Genomic DNA, 26,542 nt, shown 5'->3' on the forward strand with positions numbered 1-26,542 from the left:
GTGTACAGAGACATTCCTGGAGTGAAGGGCCTGCACAATAACATGCTGGCACATGGCGGTTGGCAGGGGCAGGGATCAGGTCAGTTTAATTACCTGGGTGTAGGACTGGCTCTGGCTCCCACTTTATCTCTGATACACACGCTAAGGAACGACTTCTCCCTCTTGGCAAGGCCGGGTGGTGGCCTGGTTACCATTTGCAGTAATGGCTTGAATCAGCCTGATCTTATCAGAGAAGGATGACTGGCTTTCAGGCAGATAATGGGGGGAGGGTCTACAAGGAAGAGAATTCATATGGTTAAATTAACTACTTGCAAATTCTGAAAACTGCAGTAGACTTGAAGGTGGCCAGGTCAATGTAATTGTGCAGAAAGGTGTGTTCTTGCCTTTCATGAGAGAGTGAGTATTATAGCCCAAGTGGAATTGAGAAATGTACTCAAAGGGTGCAGGAACTGGAAGGGAAGTGGAATTGGGGGGACTCGTTTCAAATAGAATACTGGGGAATTTTTCAGTGCTAAATTCATCTTTCTTTCTGACCATATTTTAAGTTAATAGAGAATTGATTAAAACTAGAATGATAGCATTTTATTTTGCAAAGTAAGCATTATCTTTTGCGAGTACCTAAGCACAGTCAACGGGTGTAGTCACAGACTGAAGCTGTGAAATATTGTGGATAGCTTCTTAGCTTAACACTTGATTATAGATGCTGCTCTGTGGAGGCCAGAGTTATTTAATGAGACATACTGAGAAAAACAGCATTATTATAGTGGGGTGTGAGGTAGGTTAGATGGGTTACTTCCATTCCCTAGAAAATTCTTCAAGTTTAAAGGAACACTGAAATCGCTCTCTCATGACATTTCACAGAAGTGGGAGGACTCTGTGCTACATAGACACCATCTACAAAGTAAAGTTGGGGCCACAGTCAGTATGCTTTCAGAAAACCATCATTTCACGTCTGTGCAGATTACAATAAAAAACATTATGTGGGCTTTAAAATGAAAGAATAGTTTCCCTAAAATCAAGCCTGGGGATTCTTAATACAATCAATAATGGTATGTATTTTACATGCATGCATACACTAGAAGCCAACAATATCACATCTATGTGGGAGAATACTACACAAAGGAGGGGCGGTTTTGTAAATGGTAATGTACATGACATATTGATTTTATCTCATGACAATACTGGTCGACAGTGGAGAAGATAAAACATTAAATGATCTGTCATTCAAGAGATATATACGAACTGAACAGCTTTTTAGTTTTAACGCTGGCTGATAAGCAACAATGTTACACCCGAAATGCATATTGTGGCCTACAAATAGAAGCATAGTTATATCTATATAGTTTTGATTTATTGAAAGGTTTGAATGGGGAGGTAATCCCCGAGATACCTCGTCCTTGGCACTTAAAGGGTTTTGACTGAACTTCGGGGTGAGATAGGCGCAATATGGGGGGGTATTAGATCAGGGGATGCCTTAGCAGGTTCTATTCAGAGAATATCCGACAGGTTAGCCTATGTACACCATTACCATTATGCAGAGACATGGTAAAAGGATTCCCTTCACCCACAGTGGGCACAAACCTTTCGACTATGTCTATGCCTAATGTAATCGTGTGTATAGTTTAACTTGCACACGTTTTTTACCATTAAAATGTATTTACTGGTTACATGGATATGTGTTTGGAGATGGTGACATTAACTGAAGATTCACTGTAATTTCACAGAGTAATTAAAAATACCCATGTAGCTATTGAATACCTTCGAATGTCTAAAAATATGTATTCGTTAGGAATGTGTATACGTTAGGTTAACACACACAACTGTATTATTCATCGACATAGGAATAAGACTTCCACTCATTGCAAGAAAAGTCCCTTTACTATGTCTACTTAAATTAATAGTGTTAAAACTAACCTTTACGCACCCACTATGCCTTGTGCTGCCATCTAAATGCGTGTCCAGAGCATACAGCAGCTCCAACATGATATCCCTGGCTGGTTCACTAGCTACTCACAAATGGGTTCACTCAGCCAATAGGATGAAAAGGCAGCAGGGATTTCACCTTTGAATCCTATGGCTGGGCCCTTTTCCACATCTGTGGGAAGACAAGAGTGTGCATCATAACCAAAGGTTCTACAGCTGTGTTGTTGGTACATAAAAAGCAGCTATTTGGGTTCAGCCAAATCCTTCACTAGCTAAGATCACCCATAGAGCAAAGCAATATGGTCACCATCTGGAAGAGAGCTCCAGAAATGAGTCCCCATTCTATTTCTGGGTCATCTAAAAAGGAGGAGGCCAAGGAGCAGAAGAGGCAAAGCCGCAGTCGCTGGCACAAAGACAAACAGTAAATGATAATATGCCTGCTCAGAATGCAGGCATGTATCAGAGCCAAACAACCCGATTTCCTGCTCCTCGTCTCCTGAGTGCTGATTCGTTTTGACAGGCTCAGGTCATTTAGAACATTACCTCAGGTGATGTTCCATCGGTTATATTTGTCTCTGTGCGAAACACGACATTTCTTTTAATTACTGAAGCTTAAAAAACACATCTCTCAGTGGGGGTGGTGGCATGAAGCATGAGCTCCAAGTGTCTACATTGAAGAAAACAGTTTGACGTGATGCACTGCAGATAAACTCGCTACATGTTTTCCATGTCCCCTTTCACCTCCAGAGAACCAGGTCTGGGGCACCGCTGGTGCTGCTGAGAGACGGCGACATGGGAATGGCAGGAAATAAATGACCACGACATCACAAATGAAGAAGATAGCAACACATTTGTAAATTTGCATTTCATTGGAAACCTCTCCAGTCAAGAAAAGTTGTATTGAAAATAATGTTTAAAACAAAAGTCTCAGTACAATGACTTGTTTCTCTAAGGGTTCAACAAGAGAATCATTCAATCACAAACAATTTCCAAAAATTCAAATAAGAAATGCGCATTTCTTTAGATATATAAAAAGTGCAGAGAGAATATTTGAGCATACACCAGCCCTTCTGGCTACGACCTTGCTGGTTTGAACGATAATGTGATGCATGTCCTTCCAATCTTGCATACAAGATTACACATAAAGAAAGAGAGATCGGATTGAAAATAACACATGAACCCACCTCTTTCCTGGCAAAGAACATGGCTCAGCAAGCCCAGGAGAAGAGCAGGTACGGGGCCCAGGTAGAGCTTGACACTCATTCTTACAGCAAGCATGGCTTACGTTGGGGATTTTAAGAACAGAAAATGCATCATTGTTCATGGAAAGAAGTGGCCCTGTGGTAAAAGAAAACACACAGTTTATTGTCATTAGGCATTGCACAGGTTATAATTGAGCATCAAACACTGAATTAAGATGGTACTGATACAGTAAGTATCATGTTCTAAAGCTTCATAGACCCCCCCTACATGGCAGTAAGGGCCTTCAAGAAAGATTTAGTCTCAAACACTGCAGGACGTGTACAAAGGATTACGGACCCATAACGGACAGTGCGGCCACAGGGTGTGGTATTGACAAGCATCATAACCCACTTTGCTAATAATAGTATGTGGCATATACATGTGTGTCAAAGTTGTGTATGTGCAAATATTCCTGGGACACCGCAGGGAATTGACTGCTTGCGGTCTTCATGTTGCCAATATTGTTGGGATGGAGCACTATAAACAATTTGTAAGCTATACAAACCAATCTGTGGGCTATATGGATTTGTATAGCCCATAGATTGTCCAATGAGAATGCTCTTTCAACATTTCAAGGGTAGAATGGTCATTAAGTCAAGTCATCATTAAGTCATCCTTGTAGATTCTAACCAATGCCACACTTCAACATCTGATACCATTTTGAAAACAGCTCTAAATGCCTAACTTCACCACTACCGCAACCTATGCCCAACCCTCAATGAGAAGTCACTTTTCTTTGTAATTCTTGTTGGCAATCTGTCATTAAAAAAATAAAAAAAGACCCATTTCAAACCTCTAAAAGATAAAGATATGGAGGCATTGATTCTAGCCATCACCCCCGCTCAGGGGGGCATACAGGGTGGTAATGGCCCGCCAGCCCAAGCCTAGGTAGGCCCAAGGAAAGGAAGGGTGTCGGCAGGGGTACAGAGCCATTATCAGCCCTGTAAGCCCCCCTGAGCAGGGGTGATGGCTATTCGCATGCCGGGGATCGTACGCGAGATGGGTGCCACACATACTGCGCAAGCCCAAACTCGCATAAGAAAAACAAGATGGCCACCACCATAGCAAAAGAGGATTGGTCCCTTTTCTATTTCCATGGCCAGCCCAGGGCGGGAGGAGTGTCAAGACCGGAGCACAAAGCTCCCGTCAGCAGTAAGTGGGGAGGGAGTGAGGGGGAGAGGGGAGTCTTTGGGGTCAGGGGAGGGTGGAAACATGGGGAGGCAACAGGGAGAGGCTCCCTGCTGAATCCCTACAATCAAGATGGCACCACTCGGAGAAGGGCCTCTGGTGGATGGAAAATGCGAGCGCTACACAGTGTGTTCTCGCCCACTCTTCCAGCCACCTGGTAGGCTGTGCATCTGCTTCCCTGGGTGCAAATTAATAGTTTTGCTACACAAGAGGTATACTTAGATACACTTTAGCCCAATCTCAGAATGAAGGCCACAAGAGACTCCACTGTTAACTCCCTAGGGGCATCCAGCCAGAGGCATCCAATGGCAAAACAGTGAAAGGTGAAAACCAGCCATTGATCAGTCTCTGTGCCTCTTAGCCTATGTGCCTTTGCTGTGTCCTGCTACTTGTCTCTAAGTACCCATTACTGCTTCTTCTCAGCTTCACCTTCACCATGCACTTCTCAAGCTATCGCTTCCTTTCCCTTCTCCTTCACTGTTCTCCACTCAAAACCATCTCAACTCTCTTCCCATCCCCATCATCTCTTCTCCTCTACGCCACCTCTCTTCTTGCATTACACTTTCTCTTCTTTCATATACCAGCGCCTCTATTTCTCAGACTCAACATCGCTATATATCTCACCCTCTTTTATTGCTCTTTGGAATGCACAGTCTGTCTGCAATAAAACCTCTTACTTCTGACTTCTTCCATTCTCCTTCTCTGGACCTCATTTCCCTTATTGAAACCTGGATCGCTCCCTCTGACTCTGCAAACCTTGCTGCCCTTATGACTCTGCCTACACCTGCACTAATGGCAGGGGTGGTAGTGTAGGACTGGTTTTATCCTCCATTCTTCCTATCTTCTCCTACTCCCCTATCTCATGCTAATTCACCCTCATTCGTAAAGACTATCATCACAATCACAGCCTCCTATGGCATACATATTTTCTCTCTCTACCTGCCACCTTGTCCGGTAGGTCAGTTCTTAGATCACTCGCTCCCTCCTGATCACCCCTTAGTCATTGGTGATTGCTGCTCTATTCACAGACTTGAATTCTCTTCTCCTTAACCATTCACTCTCTTCTGTCCACTACCTGCCCACTGCAATTAATTGAGGGAATTCCTCACTTCCCTCCAAGGGGTATCCCCCTCTCTCCCGTTGAGGCTAGGGAGGTGAGACAACTCTGCAATCCCCTCCAAGGACTCCCTTTCTTATGGGGAACTCTGTAAGGCGTAAGAAAGGAGCCACACACTGGGTAAGTGAAGTTCCTTTATTGGTAACCAGCCTGAGTCCAGCAGTACTCAGCCTACACTTCACCTCTCCACCATAAGCGATCAACTGCCACACATGGAATGTGGAACACACAACAGAAGTAAACACATAGTAAGAGCAAGTGTGGAATTCTACTGGGTAGAATTCCACACTAGGCAACACACACACACACACACACCAATCAGTCATAGCACACACAACAAGAGACCACAACCTACAGGGAGAAGACACACAGGCCAACTAAGTTAAGAATATTGCTAAAAAGAAATAAAATACATAACCTTGTGCAAGAGCAGTGCTATTGAATTATGGCTCCCAATACATAATCCTTATACTTGGAGGGACACTTCCTCACCCTGGCAGAATGAGCATTACTCTCAACAGAGTCTTCAGTAGGAGTGGCAGACAAACCCCCTTAGCCCTCAGTCACTGCAATACCAGTGGCATCAAGAACAGGAACAGAAAGATGAATGGGACACACCTCATCATCCTGGAGATCCAGAGACACTCCGCTGCCCGTGGGCGAGTCAACGGGATGCACCACATGATCCTGGGCACCCAGAGACACTCCACTGCCCGTGGGTGAGCCAACGCAACAACCACCAGGTTCCATAGCATAGGAACAATCGAACGGACCTTCAATTCCACCACAATTGGGCTCCACTGACTCACCCCCCCCCCAAGTGAAAACACCTTCTCCTTAGCCACTACTACAACACTCCTGAGACTCCACCTAGACCCATCGTCAAGCTTAACATAACCACGACCACACTTGATGACCACTCGTGGTTGCATATACTTGCTGTGCCGTTTGTCTACAAACCTAGGATTCTTAATCTGCACCAGATCACCAATCTTCACTGGTAAGGGCTTTCTACGTGCAAGTTGCTCTTGCAAGAAACGTTCTTGCCTACCACACACTCGATCCAACACTCAACCTGTGATTGGATACCACTACCCAGCGCTGGGACTCTCAATTTGGAACCAGGTTTCCTCCCCCGCATCAACTCGAAAGGAGAATGACCTGTGACAATAGAAGGAGTCAGCCTGTAAGCTTTGAGCAACTCAGACCCTACACTTGCCCACGGAAGACCATTGGCAAGGGCCAACTGAATGGCACCCTTCACAAAGTGATTCATGGGCTCTACAAGACCGTTGGCTTGCGGGTTATACAACACGACTTTATGATGGCGTATACCAAGATCATCCAGAAATGTCTGCATGTAGTCCGACACAAATTGAGAACCATTATCAGTCACTATGCCAGCCGGCACACCTTCCCTATCAAACACCGTAGACAGGAACTCCACAATCTTTTCGGCTGTAACAGTAGACAACGCAGTGGCCTCAACCCATCTAGACGTATAATCCACCATCACTACTATGAATCTCAAACCTCCCCCCAACAAGTCTATGGGGCCCATGATGTCAAGAGCCACCTTAGACCATACCTCAAGGGGCACTTCAACCGGGTAAACGGGCTCGGGAGTGGGAACCTTGCTCTTGTCACTGGCCGAACACGCTGCGCAATCCTTCACCACTTCCTCCACGTCAGCATCCATTCTGGGCCACCAATAGTCCTCTCTAAGTCTCCCCTTAGTCATGGACCTGCCCAAATGCCCCTCATGGGCCAATTCGACAAGTTTCCCTTTAAGGGAATCAGAGGGAACTAACCTCAAACCCTGGCCACGCCCCACGGACCCTCAGACAATTCCTCCCAAACATGACCATAGAGCTTAGACAATTCTGCACTCACAACCCCATTCTTGAGCACTGTCTTGATTTCAACTAATGAGAGGTGGGTTTACTCCTGGTTATCTTGTCTGATTCGGTATCAATAATCCTTCTAACACGGTAGTTAGTGCGATACAGGTTCGCTTTTATTGATGGTTTATGAAAGATTCCACTTGATACAATGATTAGTGTGTAGAACACTGTTATGGCATTTTATGCCTTGGTGCGGTCAGCCGACACGTGTTTCAACCCAAACGGGTCTTTCTCAAGGCAAGTATGTCATGCTGCGGTCCCTGGGTGGGGTTCTTGTTTTATTGTGGGTGGCTGTCCTTATGGCAGTCTAGCTCCTATTGGGCTCTTCGTCCGAGGACAGCCACCCACAATAAAACAACAATTGTATCAAGTGGAATCTTTCATAAACCATCAATAAAAGCGAAACTGTATCGCACTAACTACCGTGTTAGAAGGATTATTGATACCGAATCAGACAAGATAACCAGGAGTAAACCCACCTCTCATACGCACCAAATTGGGGTCCTGGCTAAACCCCTAACCACTCCTGTGATCTTGCGACACCAGAACAAACCTTCCAACCTATAAATGGTGCTTAGCATGGGCAGGTTCCAATCCTAGAGCCAACCAGACCCTTGATTTCAACTAAGACAGGATCCCGCGCACATTCTGCGCTCCATAATGGTTCAGACACAGCGGGTACCACACTAGCAACCAACGTACAATCATCCCCTAGAACCTCCTGAACTTCTTCAGCACAATTAGCACTCGGAAGACGCGACAAGCAATCTGCAACTGCATTCTTCACGGCCGGAATGTACTCCATCCTGAAATTAAACTATGTCATGTCGGCCATCCATCTCATGATCCTTGAAGATGCATGAGATAGGCCTCTCGTTGTCAATACATGTACCAACGTCTTATGGTCAGTACGAAGGGTATACTCAATTCCCCACAGAAAGATCCTGAAATATTTTGAAGCCCACACTGCAGCGAGGGCCTCCCTCTCAAAGACTGCATATTCGTCTCAGCATCTCTGAGCACCCTAGAAGCAAAAGCAATGGGTCGAAGTTCACCATCGACTCTCTGCTCCAACACAGCACCTATGCCATATTCGCTCGCGTCAACAGTAAGAAACGTCTTGCTACATGGAGGAAAGGAACTCAAAGATGGAGCTTGTTCAATCTCCCCCTTCAACCTGAGAAATTCTGTTTGGCATTGATCAGACCATGCAGAATGCACACCTTTCCTAAGTAAGGACCTCATGCAAACGGTTTTATCGGCATAGGAAGGCACAAACCTACTGTAGTACTCTGCAAGATCCATGAACAACCTCAATTGGTCCTTGTTTGCCGGGGCCGGTGCATCACTCAACGTCTTCACCAACTCACTCTTAGGATGAATACCCTTAGCATCCAGAGTGACACCCAGATATGTCACGCTGGGGACGCCAACTTTACATTTGCTGAGTTTGACAGTAAGACCGCTAGCCTTCAAAACATCCATCACCTGGAGAACTCTACAATCATGCTCGACCCGAGACTTCCCACACACCAGAATGTCATCTTGAAAACACTCCACCCCTCGAATACCAGCAAAAACGTTCTGCATTACCCTCTGAAATACAGCTGACGCGGATGCTAAGCCGAAGGGCATCCTACAGAAACGAAATGCACCGAAGGGATAACAAATGATGTGAGGGGGCGGGACTCCACATGTAGATCTATCTGATGATAGGCTGAAGAAAGGTCAAAGGTGGAGAAACTGGAAGCATCACCTACTAAGGAGAGCATCTCATTGATATTAGGAAAGGGATGTCTGTCAACCCATATGCTCGAATTGAGATCCCTGAGATCTAAGCACATCCTCATACTCCCATCACCCTTACGCGCCAAAACCACCGGGGCTAACCACTCCAAACTCTCCACCTCCTCTATGACCCCCGACTCTTTGAGTTTGGCAATCTCGTCCTACAAGGCATCACGAGCCATAATGGGAACCCTTCTGACTTTATGGACAGTAAGCACGGAACCCCTCTTAGGTACTATCTTGTGTGCAAAGCCTTTCAACTTGCCCAACTTGGAAGTGAAGACTGAGGGAAATCTACTTTCAAGGACCATCTCCGTAAGTTCTGTGGGAAACCCAGCAACAGCACTCACTTCACTCACGCTCATTACAGGAGCTGCCTTCCCTGGTCTAATTTCTAATTCCAGGGCAGCTTGCTCGTCCCAGCCCACCACAGGGTCACCTTTGTGAGCCACGTATAACTTTTCTCTGGCAGTACGGCCTTCAAACTCTTTATTGGCCCACTCAAACCCCAGGACTTTGATGGGTACACGCCTTTATGCACATGGGTTTATATCAGAGGGAGACAAATCAGACACTTTCCTCTGAAATTTGGACACATACAGTTCGGGGGATATCATTGTGTATGGAGACCCTGTGTCTACCATCATCTCAAGAGGGATACCATTGACCATGAGCATTGCCCAAGCTCTCTTCTTGCAGCTCCTCACACTCAACAACGATCCCTTAGACACATCACCTTTTCCCTTCTCTGAACAACCCATGTAGCCCACCACTGTCACCTCCTCTTCATCATCATTGGCGTCCACCATTCTCACTGTTTCTCTGCTGGATGCAAAACCTCTGCACATGTGCGCAAAATGTCCCTTGGTTTTACACCTTCTACATTCCACATTGGCAGCAGGGCACTCTTTTGCACCTGCCATGTGTCCACGCCACCCACATCATCTGCATAGTTCCCTTGACGTGGGCATTCCCTTGCTGTCCTTGTTCCTTCCCTTGGCATCGACGGTTCTGCGGGGAATCACTGCATGCACCACTTCCCCTTTATCTGCCATTTTTCTCCCACTCTTCCTGGACTCCTCAATGGCGCAAGAAATCTCGATAACTTTCTCTAGAGGCGGATCCTTTTCTATCCACAGTCTCTCCCTGACACGTGCATTAGATGTCCACAGTCCCTCCCTTGCCTAATCACGCCTTGAAACACTTGTGTATAGGCGCGTTATAAATGCCATGTCATATCATGTTATACTTTTTGGCTTGGCAACTGCCCCGACTGTCTTCCAACGTTTTGTAGATGGTGTGTTTTCTGACCTGCCATTAGTGCTTTGTAATCGTCTACCTGGACAATTATTCTGTTTTGTCTAAACATATCACAGAACACATCTTGCATATGAAGGAGGTACTTCACGTCTGTGGATCCACAGTCTCAAGGCCAAACCAGAGAAGTGTATGTTTAATGTAAGGTCCTTAGTGAACTTGGGGTTTATCCTTGCTGCGGACGGTAGCGCGATGAACCCTCGAAAGATTACTGCCGTTATACACTGACAGACACCTACTTCGCTGCATCAGGTCAAACAATTCTTAGGACTGGCACATTTTTAGAGGAAATGTATCCATCATTTCTCTGTACAGATACAGCTGATAACATGATTATTGACCAAGATCTACGTTGGCAGATTCTCTTGGACTGAGGAGGCTGATCGGGCCTTTCACTAGCTTAAAGAAGCCTCCCCTCAGGCACCTATACTACAACAACCCAATACCACCAAGCCCTTTGTGCATGAGGCAGACTCCTCATAAATGGCAGTTGGAGCAGTTCTTCAGCTACAGAACAACCAGTTGGAACACCCCATCACATAATTTTTACGGACACAGAATGCCAGTGAAAGACTATATTCTGTACTGCGAAAGGAATTGCTTGCATTGAAATTGGCATGCAAGGAGGGGCAACAGTTCTTACTAGATGCCCGTCATCCTGTGGAATTCAGGGCTGATCATAACAATCTACAAGCACAACAGAAATTGAATAGTAGAAACAGCAGACACGCCAGATGGGCCTGCTTTATTTTCTCAATTCTATTGCCATATTACTTCTATCTCTGCATCCAAGAATCTAGTGGCCAACGCCTTATCTAGAAAAGACAAGACCTTCTCTAGAACCTACACGGACCTCAACCCTCCTGAACGTCTGCTGGCAGGCAAATGCTTTGTTTTCCTGGTCCTACCCTTCTTCCAACAATTTTTACAGGCCACCCAGGAAGCCAGACATCGGGGGTATTCTCTGGGGAATCACATGATACATCTACAAACACATCAGGGTTATATTTTTAAGGGCAAGCAAATGTTTCTCCCTACCGAACATTTGCACAACAGGCCCTGGCTAATTAGCCACGACTGTCCTGCAGCCAGACACCATAGGAAAAAGCATGTGACTGACTATGTTTTAACCTGTCCGGTTTTTCCACAGTGCAAGCATTACATAAACTTAGCCTGGGCAAGTTCACAAAGATGGTTCATTTCAATGTCCTAGAGTACCAAGGGCAGCCGAGATGCCAAGGGCAGTTCTCCAGTTAATATTTTGAAAGGGGAGTATGTTACTCACTATTTCTTTTTTTTTTAATGCCGGTAGTCAAATTCTGTTTTGGCAAGTAAAATTGTAAGTGCATTTTCAAATTGGAGTATTTTATAAGCAAGTAAAAATATGCTTTAACTGGGAAACGAAAATGTTTTTGTAATAATTATTTCTTTCCACATAATTATTCAAGCACATTAAGACACACGTTTACTACTTCCGATCAGGCAGTAATAATAGTAGTTCCTTCCTGTGGCACTACATGCGCTAATGTTATGCTATGATATGTTATGTTAAAGGTTCTTGTACCACTCACTGTTGCCACCAGCGTGGTCTCTTGGCACTCTGGTGGACCTGCAATGCAAGGAGGATAGCAGGGTTTGTTAGTCGAATTGAGCGGGAGAAGAGCAAGAGAGCTTTGATGTGCTGTTGGCAGCTTCCGTTCGGAGAAACTGGACATTCTGCGTTGGTGCATTTCGGGCGGTAGCCGTCATGTGGTGTTGATGTGAGATTGTATATAGTTTGGTTTCATGTTGGGTGGTGTGAAGCGAGTATGGTTTGTAATGCGGTACAGGTATGGTTGTGTTTAGTTCAGAATTTGAGCGCGAGTATGCAGAATGGTTTTTAGTGTGGTTAGTTAGTAGCAATACATTTCCTACCCCAACAATCCAGCTATGTGTGACACATTAATGTTCCCAACAATCCATCCAAGTGTGGTGCATTTCCTACCCCCCCACCCCCCAACACTCCACTAATGGTCCAAACATGTCCATGGATCGGTTTGCGTGAAAGCAGGGGCACAAGGTCCTAAGTGTCTGATTCCTATTTTTTTTATTGGGAGTATTTTTACTCCCGATTTACATTTATGGGGAGTATTTTTTTTATTAAAAGTGGCCGATACACCTCTTTTCTGTAGGGCTGGGTGAGGTTATAACTGCAGGGAATATTCCGACTTTATAGTTTACCCAAGTCTATTGTTCCAGATCGTGGCCCTCAGTAAACATCCAGATTATTGAAGCAGTTATGCTTCACCTTGCATATTGAATGTAACCTTTCATTTGGGTACCATCTGCAGTCCAACGGTATGCCAGAAAGGGTTAATCTTGTATTGCAGAAATATTAACGCTGCTTTACTGCTCCTGCTGCAGACAATTGGACTTCACTTCTTCCAATCGCTTCCATCCTCTCATATTTCCCATGGACCCTTTATCTACCTCTCAGATTCCGTCTGTGGGAGCTCTGATACAGGAGATACAGGAGGGACACAAGACAGTAGCATCACATCTACTTTCAACCCAGGAAACCATAAAAAGGATCGCACATCGAGGTTGAGCACCTGACCTTCCCTTTCAGGTTGGTGACCAGGTCTGGTTGGCTTCTAAATACCTTTCACATTATCTTGTTCCTCTAAATTGGCACCCAGCCACTTTGAACCATTTAATGTCATCCAGAGAATTAACCCTGTAGCTTTTTGGCTGACACTACCTGCTTCATGTTCCAGAATCCAACCTTTATTTCATTCTTCGCTCCTTCAGACACAACCAAGACCATTTTTCCCAGAAGCAGCCGGTTATGAAGGATGATGTACCAGAATTCTAAGTTGCTGCCATCTGTGACTCTAGGTACCGCTGAGGCACCTTACAATACTGTGTAGAGTGGACGGGGTATTACCCCATGATCGTTCTTGGGAACCTGCTTGCTATGTGCACGCCCCATCTTGATATGCAAATGTCATCATCTACACCCTGAGAAGCCTGGCTCTGCTCCCCATGGGGAGGGGGCATATTGTCATGGTACAACACTATCAAGGGCTTGCAGTGGCCGATAAGCCTTCTGACGTACTAGCTGCAGACCTAGTCTTTCCTCTGCACTCTAACATTCCAGGATGGCACCGCATTCCAGCAAGGTATTGGACACAAAGCGCTACAGTATTTGTTGCAGGTCGCCGTTTCCTTACTTCTGTTCTTCATTTCTCCTCCGGTCCCACCTTGCATTTTACTACACTTCTTTGTTTCTTGTCTTGACCTTGCTCTTCCTCCGCCTTGCCTCTTGCTCTGCTCTGATCCCCTTCATCCTTGCTGGACTTCTCCACCTCTCCTTCACCTTGGCTCTGGCTCCTTCTTCGGTCCGGACTCCTATTCCCCTTCGGCTACCATCTGCACTTGCAGGCTTCTGACCATGTCTGTCCTCTTCTGCTCTGCATCTACTCCACTCCTAGTCCCGCTTCTCCAGCAATCTGGAAGTTTGGGTGCCTCCATTCTTCCTCTTGCTTCTATTCCTGCCAATTGGATTTCATCCATCACATCTTCCCTGTGCCACTATAACCTTTACACCAGCTGTGTGCTACAAGGAGGTTTTCTTCTCAAAGAGGTTTTGCTCCAGTATCCAGATCTTACTGTGGGACAGGCAGACTGGGTGCCTGTGATAACTAATGGGTTCCAACTGGCCTCCTAAAGGGATAGGCCTTTCTCTTCCCTCACAATTAAAGGAGTCAGGTAAGCGGATCCGGTACAAATAATGGTGGTCAGTCAAAAGGCCGAAAACAAAATACCGAATGACAAAAATCTCGAATACAAAATCTCGAAAAAAAAATATCGAATTATTTATTTATTTATATATGTTTTTTGGGGTCAGGTAAGTAAAAAAAAGGGTTAAAATTAAAAAAAAATAGAAAAAAGGGGGGTTGGGGGGAACCCCCCCCATTTCGAGAAAAAAACGTCAAAAAAAAATTCGATATTTTTTTTTTCGGCCTTTTGTTTTCGAGATTTTTGTTTTCGAGATTTTTGTTTTCGGTATTATCACTATAAACCACAAATAATATTGCAGACAACTACTGATGACAGTGACACTTTCCATCTTTATAGATTTTGTGTTCAACGGTGGTGGGATTTTGTAGTGTATTCTACTTAGTTAATTTGCATACAGTGTGTTTGATTAAAGTAATCATTTGTTTATAGAAAGTTGATTGTACATTCATGTATTTTGGACTGTTTTAGTTTGCTGTTTGGGTTGCTTCCGTTTCATATTCACACCCCTCTTAAGAGTATAGCCTACCCGTGTCCCAGGTTACTACAAAAGGCAAAGGAGGTACATCTCTTACCTGTGCCCATTTAACCTTTATGATTTGGACCGCTCTTGTTTTGTAGAAAAGTGAGGGAGCCGAGTAGAAGGTTTAGCCACTCCTCCGCCTTGAACTCCAGCGAGGTGGAGTCACTTTGTCACAGATGGATGGATCATGACTCACTCCAGTCTGCAGATGATGCATGAACACACACGTACACAAAACTGGGCTGAGACTAAAACACAATGCCCACAAAACAGGAATACCAATGATACGCACACTTGCAGATGCTCATGGGAAAATACATAATATGCATACCAGACAAACACCAAGCACACATACATGTAGGGATGACATGCGCTGAACACATCATCACAACACTCATGGGTTGACTATGGAACACAAAAAGCATTCAGGCTTCACACACACCTTTGAAAAAGATGCATACATACCCACACACTATTAGCCCATTATAATGCTGTGATGTAAGGCAAGGAACGAGCGTATCATGACTGTTTGGCAAGTATATAAAAGACTTGCACAGACACACACTGGCACAATGCTAAGAACTGCAAATAACGCAATTCATGCTAGGCAGGAACATCTTTAACACGTGCATGTGCAGATGATGCATGTGCCAACACATACTACGCATGTAAGCAAGGAAGAGGGGTCATGTGCATGTGCCGATGACCCATGCACACACACACACACACACACGATTGGAACACTGTAGGGCCGCAAACACTGCCATAATGTAGAAAAGGCATTCACATGCGCATGACACGTATTATGCAAATTAATAATATTATGCAAATGCAAGATGCAACATCATATTTCCCAATACAAAGCCATCACTCTAACAATGTATCCTTATCTCGGACTGCAATACTATTCCACAGCACTCACTGTAAGTATTAGGTAGTTAACAACTATATAATAGTTAAGTGAGTCTAGTGAATAAGTGAAGCAGCACGAATTAAGGTTTAATTTGCAGTGTGCTCGACATAGTGTTATGGAAAGGTTCACTTGGACAGAGTGTTTCTATTTTAACGCTGGCATTCCCAATCGTTGGAGACTTTGAATTAGTAGATGCTTTTATTTTTAAAATGATTGAAACCAAATGTATGTATGAACAGGGTTTAAAGGGTTAAAATGTGTGTCAGGGTCACCAGCTTTTAAGTGCTGTGCACTGCGTGCACAGACCAGGCTTGTAAGAAAAGTAACCACTTACGATTCGTTTTTTCAAATGTATTTATTGTGTACTTGGTTCATATCATACCTTACACAATTCATTATGCATACAATTCCATAAAATCAAACATCATTCCATCAGGTCAAGGTTCACATATATATAATACACACAAAATACACCAATTACGATATAAAAATAAAATCTATGTACACACGTCAATCCGTTCTTGTATAAATAACATCAATTCATAAGTACAAGATTTAAAATCTCATTACCCTGAGTTTCTACACCTTGTAATTCTTTAAAAAAGTATTTTAAAAATCTTATCTGAGAAATAATTAAAGAGAATTGTGTTCCACTCAGTCTTTCCCACAGACTTGCTGAAATTACAGAGGACCCAGAAAGCACAAATGAGCCCAGGTACTGCATTCTAAGCTGTATTAGAAATGGGCTTTCCATTCCCACATGATAAAGTGTCGCCAGGCACTTCCTACTCCATAGTCTGCATGATCTCATGTCTTTAGAGATTCCCACTGTGGGTCCTATAACTTCTAAGTTTGGTAAACCGTTTAAGCGAAACCCAATACTGCTTTCCAAATACTCCCCTCCAGAATGTCCACATTTTTCTTAGGGTATCCGTTCTTATAATTCAAGTCACAGAATGAAAAAATCAGCTTAAATGGTACAGCGCTCAAAAAACACATGCTTTCACCACACAATGGTTTTCATCAGAAGGCACTGATCCAGCAGACGCGTAGTGCCACCCACAACCCTACAAAACCCACTCCTTCCAAACTCCCACTTATGTACACACTACAACCCTAGACCACTTTCCCCATACATCCTTTCACCAAATAAACGCAGACAACTCCCTCGCACAGAACACTCCCATTGCAATGTTCGCGCCTCTTCCGACCATCCCACAGTTGTGACCAGTGTAAAGTGCTGTTGGCAACATGCCAGGACAAGAAAAACTGCAGCACAGTCCAAAGCAGCCGCAACTGCACACAGGCTAGGATGAAAGTTTATGAATTCCCAGCCTGGCCTCTTGTCATTTTTAGGTTGTGTCGATTACGTGGTGCTAGCCATCTATAGAGGCAAAACTATTGTCATGGGAATAGCAGATTTAAGGGAGATGGTATGTCAGGAGGGACACACCGCGTTAAGATGTTTGGCTATTTGTCTCCCTAGTCAATGGCAATGGCCATGCAGAGGCCTATGTGACCCCCCGTCCCTATACCTGCCGCTCTCCGCCCAAACCACACCATTTGCAGACTCTTAAGTGTGGTCAATAGGAAACCTAAATATGACCTCAGAGGGGTCAATCCCCTCTGTGAGGACACTGCATAACACCACCCAGGCCTGGAAGCTGGCCAGTGTGTTTGCTTTACTTTTCATTTTATTTTTTTTGCTTATTTGCTTCATTTTGTGGAGAGGTGTTTGGCCCTTTATTCTGAACTGATGGAGCTTTTTTGGGGGACTTTGAAGTTCACTGGGATAGAAATGTAATCAGCTCATATGCACACATCCACTGCCCACACACACTGCCCTCTAACACTGTACATGCACACACACTTCACGCTGGCACACAACGTCACCACACACAATGGCCCCACACTCTCCCCCCACACATTTATGCATTTGTAACGCACCTGTGAACGAGCGCTACTCACTACCTGCCCCCCACACATACTGCTACCCTAACACACAAATCCCACACACATGCATTGCCCCCCATACACCCAGACACCACCTCCTCCGGTCATCCCACACAAAATTCCCCATGTACTGACCACATGCACCAATTGCTCTACATATATTGCTAACAAAGTAAACTGTCCCATACGTATACTGTCCCCATAAACCCACTGCCTGCAGATACACTGTCCCTATAGAAACAGTGCCACCGCACATACACACATCCTGAACAGACACTCTTCCTGGCCTACAAAGACTACCAACTCCCCCCCACACACGTATCCCACCCATGCACTGCGCCACTACACACTTACCCCACACAGACGCCACAGCACACCCACACACATACATATCCTGCACACACTTGGACACACCGACTGCTCAAACACACATGCTCTTACTAACATAAGCACCCCATATAGCCACACTGCTCCCCCACATACTTCCCCAAACATGCGCCAACTCAGAACCCCCCCACATATGTCCACCCTTCCCCATGCACACTGCACTGCCCACAGTCCCCACACATGTACACTCCCTCTCCTCATGCACAAACCTGCACACACTTCCCCACGCATGTTCAATGCACACACACTGCTCACCCACTCTACCACTGTCACCTATGAGAAACCTGGAGGTGTCTCACCAGCTAGTCCCCAGGGACCCGTCATGCAGGTGGCCAGGATACAGCCATCACATTTGGATCCAGTTCCTGGGGGTGAACCAGTGCAGGAGGATCACATGGATGCGGGAGTCTTCGGGGAGTGGGACACTGGATGGTGAGATGCAGTATCCTCTTCCCTGTAACACCTTTTTCCCATCCTACCACAGGATACTTAGGAACTCAAACCCTTCCCCCCTTTGCCAACACAAACACTTTCTCACGGACAGCTCACCATGAGCAAAAACAGACTAACACCATAGCTGTATACCTCACATGTCCCAATACAATGGTCAGGCAAGGTCAGGCAATTACTGATCATTACACACACCTGATGTCCATCACACTTCCCCCACACGGATAAAAAGCAGAGTTCAAAAGCACACTCTAAGCAAGGCAAAGCACACGAGGAAGCAGCAGTTCCAATATGGCAATTTAATACGAGGAGAAAGAGGGCGAGACCAGAAAGAGTTGCAAGAAGTGAACTGTCCTTGACCTTTACAGACCATTACTTTCGTGAACCTTGGAAAATAAGAAACCCAAAACCAGGGACTAAAGCTGAAGAAACCTGCAATGTGTGTCGGAGGTACCCAGGGCTCCCCCGTGTCGATAACCAAGGCAGGGAGGAGCGGTTACCACTGTGGTACTATCCTTGGTTCCTACAACAAAGCAGCGCCAGTAAAGACAGCACAGCCGCTGAGTCGGAGAGACTGATACCAGACCAACCTGTGTTACAATCAAGGTTGCAAGCGGCAACAATGTATGAAAAAATCTAAAGAGAACAGTGTGTGAAACGTATGTGACGAGTGACGCAAATATAATTGAAAACCAGAGGAGTGACTGAACTTTGGAGGCCAAGAAATATACCATAGACAGAGTTGTCCGGCGCCATGTGGGTGCTCATTTGAAGGTGTCTGTTAGGTATCAAACTCGTTGGCAACTGTGAAAAGGGAATTTGGAGATCAAAGTGGTCCTGGAACGGGTCAAGCTAAACCTGTGCACATTCAAAAGTCTTTGATAGTTTAATGCAAACCAAAATTGGTCCGAGCACGGCTGAGGGAGACTAATTGTGTAAGAGGAAGGATCTGAGCCCGGCTGAGGGAGATCCGGGCTGAACCGAGTCATCCGAGAAAGAATATTCTCTGAACATTGTGAAAAGGGGGATCTGAGCCAGGAAGAGGAGGATCCACAGTAGCAATCATGATTTAAAAGGGATCTGAGCCCGGCTGAGGGGTTATCCAAGGTGAATCACCTGAATTGAGCACATAAGAGGAAAGGAATTTTGTGTTTTGTTTTGGTACATTAGACCCTTTGAATCAAGAGACTTTGATCAATAAAGAGATTTGGCCACAGAAGGTTCAGATACTGGTAATGGAACTGTATCCTCGTGCCGAAGAAGCCAGAATGTGTGCTTTGCTCGACTCGAGTGAACCGCCTTGTCCCGTGCTGAAAACGTGGGGGAAGGGAGGCCAACAGCCTGAACATCGTTATATATCATTTTGTGAACACTTCTTTCGTTTTTATGAGCACTACCCCCACACTATTTGTATTTAGCGGTAAAGATTGGCAATATTTTTTTTTAGCTAGGACTGTATCATTATTATTTGATGGTCGTAGCTTGCTCCCTTCTGTAGATTTAGGATTAGACTTATCACACCTTTGTTGAAGTTCAATAAACACCCTTTAACTGTTGTCACTTGTGTCTGTCTTACTGTTGATAACATGCCTTCCTTACACACCACAGTGCCACTCACACAGACAGCCTCCGCACTGCCCCCTCACACACATTGGCCAATATCACATGCACGCATTTCCCACACACACCAACACTACCGCGCACACACACACACACACACACTTCCCAAACACACTGCCCCTATAAATTAACACTGTTCCCAGTGCTTTAAGTGGGGTAAAAAATTGAGGGGGGGGCCCTCGTTTGGGGGCGTGGCTTCCATTGCGGGCGTGGCCTAAAAGTGCACAAATCATAGTAAGGTGCGCAAACAAATATATAAATGTATTTGAGCATTTAAATATTTGTTTGCGTACTACTATGGTTTGTGATTTTTCAAGCCTTCTTTTATATATATAGCAATGTTACATATTTCTATGTTTTTACAAGGTGGCTTGTAAGTGCACACACCATAGTAAGTTACGCACACTTGTGTGCTTACCTTACTATGGTTTGTGTACTTTTCAAGCTGCCTTTTAAAAACATAGACATTTGTAACATATGTCTATGTTTATAAAAGACGGCTTGAAACGTAGCCATCTTTTATAAAGCGTTGAGGACGGACAAAACCCAAGGTGGCTTTGTCCGTCGACAAAGCTATATAAAAGATGTCTTGAATTGTGTACGATTCAAGCCGTCTGTTATAAACATAGAAATATGTCTACGTTTATAAAAGATGGCTTAAACGTACACAGTTGAAGGCATCTTTTATAAAGCCTTGCCAAAGCAGAAAGGCGCCTCGGGCTCTGTGATCTCTGCTTAGAGCAGAGATCACAGAGCCCGAGGTGTCTTTCACCCTCTGCGAACCCGCGGGCTCTGTGATTTAATCTGCAGATTAGATCGCGGAGCCCGTGGGTTCGCTGAGGGTCAGTGACCTGGCGAGGGAAAACTAAGGGACTCTAGCTTCCTCTGATGGCCCCTCAGATGAGGGGTCATCAGAGAAAGTTACAGTGACTGACGGAAGTGCCAGCCAGTCACAGCAACGCTGTGCCTGGCTGGCACTTCTGTCAGCTTGCCTGACGTTAAAGTGGCGGGCGCATCTCCCGTCGCGGCTGCGGCCGCGGCGGGATAATGCGTCCTGCCATGGCGTGGTGAGGCCGGGGGGCCCCGGCAGGGCCCCGGCTCAGCCCCACTTTTTGGAGACTGCCGGGGCCCGGCCCCGGCAGGCCCCGGCCCACTTAAAGCACTGACTGTTCCCACACACACTTTCCCTACATATTTGCACACACTGCAACCCACACACACACACTTCTCCTCACATGTGCACTGCCTGCCACACACTTCCCACACAGATACACACACTTCCCTGACAACCATTGACCCCACACCCTTCCCCCACACAATCTCACTGCCTACACACACACCAACACTACACTTCATGCACACACTGCTCCCTCACTCACTATCTGCTCACCCCCCACACATACCACTGCTCCACAACCATACACTCCACCCCCCACACCAAGCGCGGTGCCCCACAGACATGCCTCAACAAAGGCATTGCCACCCACACACACTGCATGCTGTCCCCACATATGTACTACCCAACACACACAGTCCCCACATCACTGCGCCCGAACACACTGCCCCCTCCCAACACACGCACAATATAACTGCCCACATCTGCACACACTGCCCACACACAAACTGTACACAGCAACACAGTACACACACATAATGTAGAGTACCTGGGCATTTCAGGTGAATTCATGCCAATGGTTTGTGTACCTGGACATCTGAAGTCAATCCCTGGCAATGGTGCAAATGCCTGGCAATATGTGGCCAATAAATCCCAAAAGGTGAAAGTAGCGGAGCATATAATGCTAATATAACAGCGCCTATACAAAAGCTAAAACTATTGGCTTTGCCAATGCTCATTTTAGAAGCCAGTGTCCGGATCTACAGAGCAACATAGTCCACATGCACCACGATATGCCACATTGGAATAAGTTTCGTCGCTGCGAAATCACTATATTGAAAGTTTGAGTAGTTCAAAAGAATTTTAACATACCATGTAATTTGGCTTCGCTTATGACAAAAGAAGAAATGCACATTTCCTCCCCAAACCGGAGTAGGCTATGCATTATTCACCATTCTAGCCTGGGCGGCAATTAGCCTCGAACACAGCGTCAATATCATGTTTCAGATGCGTTCTGCTCACTGAGTGGAACATTCCCTCAGGCCTAACAGACAGTCCGGGAACTTCACAGCTAACCTATAGGCTGGAAACACTAGACTCTCTCCATGAATCCTCAAGGCCCGGGTGTGTGTTTATCAGCTTGAGTGACAGGCAGCAGCACAGCTGAAATCCCCTTCCAACGGGGGGGGGAGGATTTCTATTGCAGAGGTTCATCTTTGGGGTATGGCGGCAGGCTCCTAGTCCTAGGCAGCGAGGCGCAGTGCCTTATGGCAACTGCTAGCACATTACAAAACAAAGTACATGTTTTGCAGACTTTATAACAATCACTAATTTCCTTTAAAGCCACAGCGACAGGTACATTGTCTAAGGGACTGGCGCACTGTGAATTCAGGCGCGCGCAGACGGATTTCCGCCTTTGGAATTTTGTATCTGCTACTATAAAGGGAGAACAACTTGATTAAATGAATATAGGACAATACGTCCCTGTCTGAGAAATGTATATGGCTACCCTTACCACTGAGACTATTTTGCACATCTCCTCGTGTTTCAGAGAGTCTCTGTTACTCTGCAGCAAGGAGATGCCTTTCAGGTAATGCCAGCTGCCCGCGGCATAATGCATGCCAAGTTACATTACCCGGGAGGTTATTGTGCTGACATTTTGGAGCTTAAAAAAGTAAAAATTGCATTTGTTGCTGCATTTTTGGAGCACATCATTTCTCGACTGGAAGGTGCTAGAGAACCAGGGTGCAGGAACATCTGGGCTTCTAGAGTAGCCAGTGTGTGCGAGGGTGCAAGAGAGCCAGCATGTCTGTATTTGCACCTGTTGTATTTGGTCTCTATCAATTTTACAGATGTCTGCGGCTTGACAGAAGGGTATTTGTTTTGCTCTACTTTTTTGGTGCCCATTTTATTTTAACATTATTGATCGTGGTCAGTGGTAATGGTGCAAAAATTCTCCTTCTATGTTCCCCAGTCCCCCCAAGCTCCTACACACCCCCACCAGCCAACACCCCTCTCACTCACCAATTCTCGATCACAACTTACACTCCCAAATAACTCACTCTTTCATTCATACCTGCTCACTCTGTCACACTGCCAAGTCCCCGCCTCACTCCCAACTCACAAAGTGCGCTCTCCAGTTCGTCCTGCAGTCTACAATCCTTCATGCTTTCTAAATCTTTCTGCATCTCACATCCTATCTTATCCTTTCCCCCACCTTGCAGCTCTCTTCCTCTTTTTGGCCAAACCTTCCTCTCACGTTCTTGCACATCACCTCACCTCCCCTGCCCCACATACTGTGAATATTAAAAATGAAAAAAAAGAAGAAAATAATGCAGATTTCGCATTTAAAATAAAAAACGCAAACAGGGTAAATTTTGCAGTATTGTTGTAGATCGCAAATTCACTATAACCTGGGGGTCTGAATATGGCAGAATGCGACCTTGCGGGCCTGGCCTGGTTGATTCCTACTCTCTGGCTCTCCGCTTGAGGGGTGGGTGTGTCTTCTCCCACTTCCCAAGTGGGTGGGACCAGATTGATATGCAAATGGCTATTTCTTCTATGTGAAAGGTACAGTGAGCAAAAACATGCTTGTAGACCCTCCTGAGTGGGAACCTACCCAGAGAACAGGTTATTTGGTTGTGTTTGTTCTCGATAGAGGGACTCCCAGACCTTTCGCATATATAAAAGTCATTAAACTTATATCAAATGGGGGTCTTTTCTTCTGCACCACAGTCCTTCTTGCCCTAACATGCACCAGTAATCACGGCTTCCTTGTTCCAGTTCCTCGTGCTCTTCCACATTCCAGTCCCTCACGTTTGTCTTTGTCCCAATGGTTTGTCCTATGCTTTTCCTCGCCACTGTCAGGGCTCGGGCCTGTCACCTCCGTGGCCGGCGTCATCGTCACTGGCCTCTGTACCATTGCTGGAGGATGGGCCACAGAGAGGCCCAGCAGACAACACGAGCTGGTGGAAGGGACGTATCCCTGGGCAGGCTGTGTGCATGCGCATCCGTGGTGGGCGCCGCCATGATTCCTTCATTGCGTGCATGCGCGGATTCCATCCTCGTTTCCCCTTCTCTAGTTTTCCTTGCATAGCGTCCCCATTGTCATGGGAATGATGCCCGCTGCAATGCACGCGAAGCGGTAGCAGCAGGCTTTTTAAAGCCTGCTTTTACAGCACACTGATGTGTCTTAAAACGCTCCATGTGACTGTCTTTTACATCGCCCTGTGCTTTTCCTGTTGCCTTGTTCCTTGCCCTGTAATTGCACATTTTTCTTACCTGCCTTGGTCTCTGCCAGTTTTTTCTCTGCTACTCTTCCCTGCTTCTTGTTCTTGTCTTGCCTTATGGTCGCTCCTCCTCAGGTGGTTATCTCCTGCCTCCTTCCAGCTTCTGCCTACCTGCCCCTGTGGCAGGACCTACAGTACCCTTGAGTACCAGTGTGCCCGATCTCTGCTCATTTACCAACATCTAGTACCGGAGTGTCTTGGCTCCGCTTGTTATTCTACACCCAGCTTCCCCAGCCAGTGCTTGCACTGTCTCGGCATCATGTTAAACCAGGGAAGCTGTACTGTGGCATGGGGAGCTGACCCCCGGATCCTGTATCCCACCAGTTCTTACAGGAGGAGGGCACGGAGGGGGGGGGGGTGTCCCCTGCCATACTAGCAGCCTACCACAGTCTGGACCACAGTAGAAGTGCGGAAAACAGAACAACAAGACCTCAAAGTCAGCAGCGACAAGACCAGGTACTTGACAGCCACAGTCCCTCATGCTCTTCTTAGTCACAGTGACGTTTTATCTAATATGTTGTGTTTTGTTCAATATTTCCATACTATCCCCGATATAGAAACAAGGGGTCAGTACTAGGCCATTTGGATGGTAGTCATATTTAGACAGGGCCAAACAGAGAGCCAATACTGCACACTAAAATGCGCAATGAGGGAAAAGTCGCTGCAAGACTTGTTGATCATCATCTGGTTGCTAATTTGCTTTTTCTAACTAGCAGAACATCTCTTGTCTTCAGAAATTAGTCCATCTACTTTTCTGATATTATTTCAAGCAACATGTTTTAGAGTTCAATAGTGGGATCCTATTTGTTTCATAGCGTTCATTGTCATTTAGAGGTTGCATTCCCTTTTTACTGTAGTTCAGATTCATTTTTAAAACTTTTTGTTGAGACAAAATAACAGTGGAGTCAGACATCAAATAACAGAAATATGAGATTTATCTCCACTGAGGCAGATTACATCAAAACATATTTAATCCTGTATGAAAAGACGTAATACAGCAAGAACTCTACCACTCTACTTTTTACTACAAGACACATTTTTGATAGATAATGACAGCCATAGAAGACTAGGTAGGGGTAGAGGGCTACTCAAAGAAAAGGGGGATGAAAAAGTCAACAGATATGATGATCATGCATACAGTTTTCTAAAGCCATTCAAAATCAATTAATATTCATCCAGAAGGCATTTTCTAGCTTATATGACCCATTCCTCGACTGACAATAGCATCAAATCTTGTATCCGGTTCGCACAAGGACGACACAGGGTTGCACCAGACTTTGCAGAACTTGGGCAAATTTAAAGAATCATGGGAATACCATGAAAACAATAAGCAGGGGCTGCTAGGACAGCTGAAGGTCTGTGACAAGGTCGATATATGTGAGGACCTCTGACCAGAAATTATGGAGTTTGTTATAGAACAAGAACATAGGGAGAGTGCCCCTCCTTCCCTTCTTTCAATACCAGCACTGGTCTGAGTTTGAGAAATTAGAGCGATACATTAGAGCTGGAGACCAGACAAGGGAAATGATGATCTTCCATTGAATTTAGCAGAGGTTTACGTTCACTCTCATAACGTAAGTGTCTGAGCTGATTTTGTGCCAAACTGTCATATTTATACCCGGTCCGACTGGCCACACTTCTCGTAGTTTGACCAGCTCCCATGCCCCCTTTCCCTTAAACACCACTGTGATGCCAAAAGGGAACACACAAGACACAGCAGAAAGGGCAAGAGGTTGACCTTGAGTAACGCTAGACTTTCGGAATAGGTTCTCCAGTATGGTGGGAAAGGTGTAGCATCGCAATTCCCCACCCAAGAACTTGAATTTCCGTTTTGGAAACTCAAGGGACAACATTAGCCCATCTATCTCCTGTCATTTGCCACAGACTACACTTCCAAACGATAACAGGATGTACAATCATTTCTTTCATTATTAACCTTTAAGGATGCATTGCCACCAAGGAGATCTTCTAAGAGGGTGAGGTCGTTTTTACCCATTTCCAAGAGTTGCTTCCCGACATTATCTCAAAACATG

General features: G+C 45.5%; 1 protein-coding gene across 3 annotated transcripts in view; it reads right to left on the bottom strand.

Annotated features, from left to right (window-relative positions):
* LIFR (LIF receptor subunit alpha) overlaps positions 1 to 26,542 on the bottom strand; it is a 624,070-nt gene that overhangs the window by 276,991 nt on the left and 320,537 nt on the right. For all 3 annotated transcript variants that reach the window (XM_069627155.1, XM_069627156.1, XM_069627157.1), the window contains exon 3: positions 3,108 to 3,261. In XM_069627155.1, the coding sequence (XP_069483256.1) occupies positions 3,108 to 3,201 (94 nt within the window). In that variant the 5' untranslated portion in view covers positions 3,202 to 3,261. The remainder of the gene's footprint in view (positions 1 to 3,107; positions 3,262 to 26,542) is intronic.

The sequence above is a fragment of the Ambystoma mexicanum genome, chromosome 6p (genome assembly GCF_040938575.1).
Source record: "Ambystoma mexicanum isolate Mex_15411 chromosome 6p, UKY_AmexF1_1, whole genome shotgun sequence".
NCBI classification, from domain to species: Eukaryota; Metazoa; Chordata; class Amphibia; order Caudata; family Ambystomatidae; genus Ambystoma; species Ambystoma mexicanum.